General features: G+C 43.1%; 1 protein-coding gene across 2 annotated transcripts in view; it reads left to right on the top strand.

Annotated features, from left to right (window-relative positions):
- Positions 1–9,745, top strand: part of Me3 (malic enzyme 3) — a 167,545-nt gene that overhangs the window by 23,524 nt on the left and 134,276 nt on the right. For both annotated transcript variants that reach the window (XM_004632571.3, XM_023716686.1), the window contains exon 2: positions 8,974–9,107. In XM_004632571.3, coding sequence (XP_004632628.1) covers positions 8,977–9,107 — 131 coding nt within the window. In that variant the 5' untranslated portion in view covers positions 8,974–8,976. The remainder of the gene's footprint in view (positions 1–8,973; positions 9,108–9,745) is intronic.

Here is a 9,745-nt window from a genome sequence, read left to right as displayed (position 1 = left end):
AAGCTAACTTTCCTGCATTTCTGCTTTGCCAATTTGTAAATCTGAAGTTGGTTTACTATTAGTTTCAGAATGGAAAAAAGCTTCTAGGAGTAATTTCTTTAAATCCCTGAAATTACCAGTTGCTAAACAGTCCTTCTGTTTCCTCTAATACAAAAGAACTTAGTGGAAGTCAGCCAAGGAAAATACTTAGCCTTGTAGAGAGAAATGGACTATTATTAAAAGCCAGAGAGGTTATTAACAAAGATAATATCATAATTAAATGTCTGGGGTCCCTGGACTCCCTGGAGCAGCAAGAGGCGATCACAGGTTTTACGAAGGCAGCAAGCAGTTGTCTGTCTAATGGTGCCGGATGACAGCGTTGGGTCTCCAGGACAAGGCCGCTTCCTGCAAAAGGACCTGGGAGTCCAGGTGGCTGCCCGCTGCTCAGCTGCTGATCAGCCAAGGAAATGTCTGACCTGGTGACTTAGGGCTTTAAGAACGAAAAACTGGAACTTGATGTGTGGAGCACTTTGAAAAGTTTCTGTGAGTCATCCTTTCAAACAGTAGGGTCGAGCTTAAGACAGGTCTTGTCTACATTTCTAGAAGTTCTTCTGGGAAGAGGAATAGTTCAAGATTTTCAGCAATTAAGTTGTCATTATTTCCTTACAAAATGTAAGCAGGACCTAGAATTACAGATCCTCAAGTCATAAAAGTAAGTGAAAAAGGAAAGTGGAGCAACCTAGGAGTCCAATTTTCACTCCCTCCCCCAGCTCCTCTTTCTTTTTTCTCCTTTTTCTCCACCCTTTCCCCAACCATGACATTTACTAGAGGTTTGGAGAGGATGTACATTAGAGGCAAGAACTGTCCTGTGATCAAATCTTGGTGCCATCTGTTGCCCCTAATCAAATAAAATCATCAGTAAAAAATTACACTGTGTACTCATTGATCAGAAGATGCATGGCATGGTTTGGGTTTTTTGCCAGGAGAACAATGTAATACAGGACATATTCTATAATATTAGTTTATAAGGAAACACCCAAGAATCATATACAACTAGTGCAGGAAATCTATCTGTACGCTAAATACCAAAGAATCCAGCTGAGGGCCTGGATCCTACTTCACTGATCTGCACTGGACAGGCCCAAAGGTCAGGGGTGGGAGCTAAGAAGTCTATGCCAGCAGGATGAAGGATCTGTGCCAGCAGGCTGAGGGATCTGACTGGAGCCAGGAAGCAACACTCAGGGTGAGCACCAGAGCTCCCCTAAAGGTACCACAGCCATCCTCAGCAACAGTGAGGTCCCGAGCTCCTCCAGTGATGAGGAAAACTGAGTTTCCAACAGGAAAGCCAATGCCACAAGCTTCTCCATGAGGCTGAGCAGTGCACCATCTTCCCCTCCAGAGCCAGGAAGCGATGCTCAAGATGAGGACCAGAGCTCTCTAATGTTCATTGGGAAAGCCAGCATGACAAGGTCCTTCAGCAGAACTGCATGAGAGAACAAGCAGCTTCCAGCAGCTTCTCCAAACAGCATCCCTAACAGCGTTTTGGCAGATTCTCCTGTTCTGCCTTTTATACTGCCGGCAACAACCGTCAGGTGGGCTCCCGCACCCAGCACCACATTAATTTAATTCAGCCTGGTGTAATAAGCTGACCACTAGTTAGCAAGCCACTACAACACATCCTGGTTGAAGAAGCAATATGAGGTGAAGTAATAGCTGTGGGCCTTCAAAACATCAGCGACCCTCTCTTGCTAAGCCTTCTCAGCTGGAAGGTGAAGGTTAGAAACTGCCCCTTACAAAGAGGTTAGAAATTAAAAGAAGATTGGATATGCATTAAGAGCTGGTAACAGCAACAGCCTAAAGTGTGGATGATCATTACATGGATTATAACCTACCAACGGTCATTAACTCCATATAAAGAACTTGTACAAGTCATAGATATTTGCTAGCTGATGAAGGAAGGAGCTGAGCTCGGATGCTTCCTGCCTTGGCAAGCTTCCCCTCTGAAGGAATCTGGGGAAGCCACACCCCCAGCTACACAATTGAGGTCTCCCTTATCAACCCTACAGCTTTCTTCACTTTTAGTAGGAAACTTGCATTACTTGAGACTCATTACGAATAAAGGACTTACCCAGAGTTTCCCCCGTCATCAGCCTTGAATACAATAAGGGTCATAGTAACAGGATTGATTAAGTAATTAAAAATAATTCTTGATCTCCACTTCCCCCTCTCAAGCCCCCACGAAGTTGCTGTCTGTCTCAGTTACTCTTCTCTCGTTGCTGGGACAACTGCCCAACACCCAAAATGAAAGAAGGAAAGGTTTATTTAGCTCACAGTTAGTGAAGGTTTCAGTGCATGCCCCACTGGCTGCAAGGCAGAGCGGTACAGGGCAGAGAGCAGCCTTTCATGGTGAGGCAAAGAGCAAGAGCACCAGGGCAGGACAGGAGCAGCGGCAGCAATGGCAACAGAGAGCAAGTCTGTCTCCCGTACGTTGCATTCAGGCTATTTGTCCCAGGCTCGGTGTAGCACTCACACCCATAATCCCAACAGTGCTCATACTTTTAATCCCAGCAGCACTCACACCCATAATCCCAGTGGATCATGAATTAATCACAAACTCTAGAATTCTGCCCATGACTTACATGAGGCTTTGGGGGGAAACTAGACACAAACCATAACACTGGCCTGTGCTTATTAATTGTCCACCACCTATGAAGCCCTTGGGGCTAGCTGCAATTGTAGCCGCCAGAAACTTCAGGAGAGAGCTAAGGAGGTATCTACAAGAGCCCCTAAGCAGGGCATGCGCAGGCCTCACTTCAGCTGGGTCACCTAGAGCCCTGTATGAATAAATGGCACACACTTGTGCATCTCTCTGGGAGGCTGATACAGGAGGGTTGCCAGCTGAAACCCAGTCTGGACAACTTAGTAATTTAGCAAGACCCTGTCTCAAAATAAAAAGATTTTTAAAAGGGTTCAGGGTAAAGTGCCCTGAGTTTCAGCATGTGCACCTTCGTGGGGTGGGCCATGTGCCCAGGTCTCCCTGTACCCCATTCAGAGCACTTCCTACAACTGCTGCTGGAAACGGTGAATGCCTGGAGTCTAACTGGGGGCCAGCGCAGGGGCAGACTCCATCATGTCTTGCTCACTCCACACCATTCTGCCAGGGCACAAGCTAAAGAATGCTGCTGAGGCTGGGGAGGAAGCTCAGCGGTCTATGCGCCTGCCTGGCAAGTGCAAGGACCTGAGTTCAATCCTTGGTACCACATGCCATGCAGGCCCCGGAACCTGGTGCACACCTGGAATCCCAGTGCTGGAGAGGCTGAGACAGGAGGATCACTACGAGTCTAAACTGTGTGATAAGATGTTATAGCAAATAATTTTTTTAAGTAAAAGAAAATGTTGTTCTATGAAAAACACTACAAAGACAGTAAAAAGGCCAGCTGCAGACCAGGAGAGAGATTTATGAAATATATATCCAATAAAAGACTTTTATCCAAAATGTGCAAAAATATCTTTATAAAAACTTTTATTGAAATACAATGCCACTTTTTTGCATTATAAAGTTTGATAGTTTTGAGTATACTGCATTACCAATTTTTTAAACTATGAGAAAATATACATAACATAAAATTTTCCATTTTAACATTCATTGTACAATTAAGAATCTTACAAGTTGTGCAACGGTCATGTCTATTCATTTCCAAAATATTTTCTTATCCCAGACATAAACTCTGTGAACATTAGGTAATAACTTATTACTTCCCCTCTCATAAATCCCTGCTAATCTCTGATCTACTTTTCTGTTTTTATCAATTTACTTATCCTAGATTTTTCATGTAACCAAACAACACAGTCTTTGTGCTTTTGTGTCCTATTTCACACAGCTTAATGTTTTCAAGGTACCTCATGTAGTGACACACATCAGAACTTCTCTTTTTATGGCTGAGTGAGTTTTCATTGTAGGGCTGTACACTTCGTTTACCCATTTCTATGTTGGTGGTGCCTGAATTATTTCCACCTTTTGGTTATTGTGAATACTCCCAAACTAAACACTGGAGTGCAAGTATGAGTTCAAGTGTCTGCCTTCAGTTGCTTTGGGTGTCCACCTCAGCATGGACTTGCTGGGTCCTGTCATCATTCTTTTTAGCCCTTTTGAGGACTATGGAATTATTTCCCATACAGACTGCAATAATTTTCATTCCTTCTAACAATGTATGAGGTTTTTCACTTTGTGCATAACTTTACCAACATTTTGTTTTCTGGGTTTAGTTTGGTGTGTTTGTGTGTGTGTGTGTGTGTGTGTGTGTTCCTTTCTTTTATTATAACCATCCTACTGGATATAGTGTGGTATCCCATTGTGAGGTTTTTTTTTAATGTATTTAGGTCAGAGTCTACAGGGTCTCACTACACTGATCGGACTTATAGTGATTCTCCTGTTTTCAGCCTCCCAAGTGCCGGGATTACAGGCACGCGCCACCACGCCCGTCTCCTCATGTGCTTTTGATTTGGTTTTCCCTATTGACTGAAGATGCTGCGCACATTTTCTTATACTTTTGCCATTTGTGTATTTTCTTTAGAAAATGTCTATTTAGTCCTTTCCTCATTTTTAATTGTGTAGTATTTCTTTTTGTCCTTGTGTTGTAGGGATCTTATGTATTCTGTATATTAAACCATTATAAATATATAATTTTCAAATATTTTCCTCCAACCTATAGGTTACTTTATTAGTTTCTTGTAGAATAAAGGAGACCAAAGAGAACATCAGAAAATGAGAATGTAGCCTCTGTTCCTGGAGAGGCAGAATGAACATTAAGAAACTAAGTGTTATGGTTGGGATCTAGACGTCCTCTCAAGCCTCGTGTGGTCATAGGGCTTTTTCAGACATGGCTGAATCCAGAGCCTGTGACTGGTGCTGCACTGCAGGGACAAAGGGTGGGTGCTGGCTGCCTCAGCCCAGTGATCGGGTTGGCACTGCCCTGATCCCATAGACTGGACACAACACAAGGGACAGAAAGAGATTCGTCCTCCTCCTTTGTTGCTTTTTCTCTCATCTCCGCCGAGGGTTCATCTGTAGATTCATGTCTTGACAACTCACCTCTTTCTATCCCTGAATAATATTCTATTTTGTGTTTCAACCATAGTTTGTTCCCTCATTTTCTGTCCCCCACCCAAGGCATCTTGGTTGATTCCAGTTTTGTGATTATCAACAAAATTTCTACAAATATTCTTATACAGGCATTTGTGTGCACATAAGTTTTCATACCACTTGGGTAAATACATGTGCTTTCTAAAGTATTGGTATCATTTTTCTCTCCTGTCAGCAGTGAATGAAAGTTTTTGTTGCTCCACACTCTACAGCAGTTGATAGTCTCAGTTTCATGGGGAGAAGAGGAATAAACAGTCCACGGGATTTTTGTACAGTGAAATGATTTTGCACAATACAGTAGTGGTCAGTGCATAAAATTATGCACTTATCAAACCCCAAACAACTTCTAAGTACAAAGAGTGACCCTTATCAAGAGAGGGAAAAGAGAAGAGTTAGGAAACATGACAATATCAAGACATACAGTTATATGTAGAAGATGGGCAAGGCAATGATCCTGAGAATCTCCAGAAGACTTTTTGAATCTAGCAGTTAATTGGAAAGATTCTCATCCTGACTAACTATATATACTGATACCTGTGAACTGATCAACTGTACTGCAGATGGTAATTTGTAATAGTAGTTTCATGTTTGGAGAGCTTGTCATTCTGGTCTTCTGAATATGGGCTGCTTGTCATGACATGCCAGTTGCTGCTATGAAGTCTCTCGGGTAGATGGTTGTTCAAAAGAAGGGGGTGGTGAATGAAAGCAAGAGACAGGAAAAGGAATATTGTGGGACTGTTCTGCTTCAAGGTTGTATATGGTGAGATTTCTGGACTTATGTGTAAACATAAGAAGTATATAATTCTTTATGCCTATTTTTAAAATATATTCTAATTTTTAAATGTTTTTTATCATATTCTGTAGGGACTTAACATTCAACATACCAATACTTGATGAAAAATACCTGTTCCATATTATGCCTAAGATGTTTGATATTCAGACAGATGGTGAACTTAAGCTTAACAGACTAGGTTGTATGGTAATAACAATACGCTTGTCTTCTGGATGGTTAACAACCTAAGTTTGCAGACCAAAATTAGATGAAAAGGATGGCTGCAAGGAAAGCCAACATTTTGGCCCTAGCCCTCCAAGGTCAGTTAAGACTCAGGACATATGAGAACTTGTACTGTAACGTCATGTAACTCGGCAGTGTCCCAAATTTTCTGATCAAGGAGATTATGGGGTCAAAGAGGAAAGTGATCGATGATGTAGAGTGTGCCTAAGGAGAGTCACATGGAGAGAAAACATTCTCTCAGGCTTTCACAGAGAGCACATTGGCCAAGCAATGGCTGTGACTCATCCACATGGCTGACACTGACAAACAATTTGAGGTACAGGATCTCAGGATAAATCCTGAGGGCATTTCACTGACCTTCTCAGACCCAAAAGCTACAACTCTTGTTGCATAGGTCCTGCTTTACCTTGGTCTTAACCACCCAGCAGAAAAGTAAAAAAAACGAAATATAAGAAGTAAAGCCATGCTGTTATGTTGAGCTGTAGGGGACTCAGGTCAACAATTTCTGACATTGCCAGTGAAGCGGAAGACCCAATACTATTATGGGCTACTGGACTCTTTTAGAATATTTTGCTGAGTTTACACACCTATAATATTCAAATAATGGAACTTAACAAAAAAAAAGGGTATACAGATGAATGTCCATTTTGTATCTGTGTATTCAAAATGGTTAGGATAGATATATAGTTACATTCTCTTAATGAATAGAGGGATTTGTTCTAATGGTGTTTGTAAATAGGATATCATGTCCACATCTTGTACAGCAATTAACCACTGGAAGGAATGTATGCAATGTGTTAATTATTGAAACTGTCCTACCAATTTGATTTTAAACTGTCTCATTGCTATTTGTTTATCAATAAAATTATGGAAACAAAAAGAGTGACCCTTAATATATCCAGATGTTTTTTAAAAGTTATATATGTTGAGGGCCAGTGAGATAGTTCAGCAGACTAAACTTCAGCTTAGGCAAGTGCAGAGACCAGGGTTTGATTCCCGGCACCACATGCTGTGCCGGCCTTGTCCTTAGGCATGCTGAGCCAGCCACTGAGTCCTGATGTGGTGGTGCACACCTGTAATCCCAGCACTGGGGAGGCTGAAAACAGGAGGATCATTGCAGGTCTGAGCTGCATAGTGAGACCCTGGACCAAATACATAAATTTTTTTAAAAATCTGTATTTTGGAGGACCCCGGGAAAGTGTGCAGACTGTGATAAGAGAATATGCTCTATTGTAAATGTACATAACAATGTCAGTGAAGAAGTGGAAGGCAGAGTGTAGGCTTAAGTCACTGGAGATGAGTGATGGTATGATTAGATTAAAGGCTAAAGTATTTGCTCACAAGAATAGCACTACTTGAGTTTATAGAGCTGTTTCCCATGGTGGTCCAAGGAAACGGTTCTGATACTGCCGTGTACGTAAACTAGGATGAGGCAATTAAGTAAACAGATGTCAGATGTTGGGAGTTGAGTTTCTTACTTGGGGATTTACAGACCAAAAGAGTGACCAGGTGAGAATGAGCCAGGTGGGAATGGGGTAGAGCTGGAGGCAGTCTTACGTTTGGCTTAATGGACATTCAGATAGTTAAATACTGAATCAGCTACAGTTGTGTTTACACACAGGCTTCGGGATGTACACACAGGATTCTATAGCTCCTTTCCCTTGTCAGCTGGGAGGGAGTAGAAACAGCCCAGCCCAGAGGAAGGAACACAATATTAAGTGTTAAGCAGGTCACGTCTTGCTTTCTAAGACCATGCGCTTCTCAAAGAAGTGGCTTATTCTGGGATCAGAGAAGTGAAGTCACTCTAGAAGATGAGTCTGGAGCATCTTATAGTGCCAGAAAGTCAGGAATTGTTAAAACAAAGCAAAACACTATACTGTGGGATTAGGTCAAAGGGACACTTGAGCCAACTAGAAAAGCTCCCAATGGCCAAAGCTGGAGCAAATTAAGCAACAAAATAAACAAAGCACTATTGGATTATAAACCAAAGTATAAAATAAACACTCTGAGAGTCCATTTTAGTATAAATAAATGGTGATAGAGACAAATTCCCCTGGCAGAATAATTCAAAAACAAGAGAAGCTTTACAGTGATGGAGAAACAGAAAGCACAGCCTCACCCAGTGCTCAAGATCCACGCCAAAAGCGATGTCGGATGTACCGTAAGAGCCCTTGCGTTGCTGCACAAAAACAGCACTTTACCTCTGTGGCCTCCCCCTGAAAGACCTACACCCCCGTCTAACCATGAGAAAAACTTCAGATGAATTCCCGTGGAGAGGAGCACTGTACCACACACCTAGCTAGGGCTCCTGCAGACTGTCAAGGTCATCCAGAACAAGGCAAGTGTGAGAAAGTCCCAACAGAGGGAAGCCCACGGGGACACACAGCCAAATGTAACATGGGACTCTGGAGCAAAGAATGGCATGAGGTAAAAACTAAGGAAGTCTCAATAAAGTATAGCCTTTAGTTATAACAGGAGTTACAATATGTGTTCACTGACTCCAATGTACCACACTAACGTAAGAAGATAACAATCAGGGAAACTGGGAAAAGGATGAACGGGAACTCTGTCTCCTGTTTTTCTGTAAATCTACAACTTTAAAAGATAAATTTAAAACAAAACAAAAGCAAAAACCTGATAATTGAAACACTTTCACATTTTTAAATCAGGGGTCTCCGGGTACCTGGTATGAGATTGCCCCCTCCGTAAATGGCCTGGGAGGGACAGGGACAGAGCCTGCCTGCCCTGCCAGGCTGCTGTTTTCCTGTCTGTGGATGAGACCCCTGTTTCTGGCTTCCTGCATGCCCACATCGATGATCTCTGTCCTTCTCCCCAGGGGATGGCGTTTACACTCGAAGAACGGCTGCAGCTCGGGATCCACGGCCTCATCCCTCCCTGCTTCCTGAGCCAGGACGTGCAGCTCCTCAGGATCATGAGATACTACGAGCGGCAGCAGAGCGACCTGGACAAGTCAGTGCCTGGAGTCTCCTCTTTAACCAGTCTCTGGGCAGAGCAGCTGTTGCCCCGGGGTCCACACAGGCTTTTCTGATTAAGAATAAGTCAGGAGTCATGATTTAGGCCTATGAGCCTAGGCAGTCTGGGAGGCTGAAGCAGGAGGATTGCAAGTTCAAGCCCAGTCTGGGCAATTCAGCTATTTAGTGAAATCCTATCTCAAAATAAAAAATAAAAAGGAATGAGGATGTATCTCAGTGTGAAGGCCCTAAATTCAATCACCACTATGGGGGGAAATGGCATGGGTAAGGCTTTAGCAGACAGCAGTAGTTCATAGAGGACCGTTCACGGAGACAAAAGACAGACACAGGGTGTTACAATAGTACATGATCAGGGTGCTGGACTAAAACAAATGCATTGGGGAGGGAGGGTGGAAAGAACCTGGATGTCATGTATTAGACGTTACGGGCAGCGGTTAAAACTCTGCCTCCTCTCTGCGCTCTCCTCGGTGGAGATGTGTCCACACAGAGCCCTTGGAGGAGTTCCCAGGTCGGCTTTGTCAGCCTTGCTGAAGAAAGGGGCCAGTCACTCTCCTGTTCACACAGCTATGACTCGGCACAGCCGGGATCTGAATGAAGACAGCCAACCCAGCGTCC

This window comes from Octodon degus, unplaced genomic scaffold (assembly GCF_000260255.1).
Source record: "Octodon degus isolate 3935 unplaced genomic scaffold, OctDeg1.0 scaffold00049, whole genome shotgun sequence".
NCBI lineage: Eukaryota > Metazoa > Chordata > Mammalia > Rodentia > Octodontidae > Octodon > Octodon degus.
This window is presented reverse-complemented; position numbering and strand designations above follow the sequence as displayed.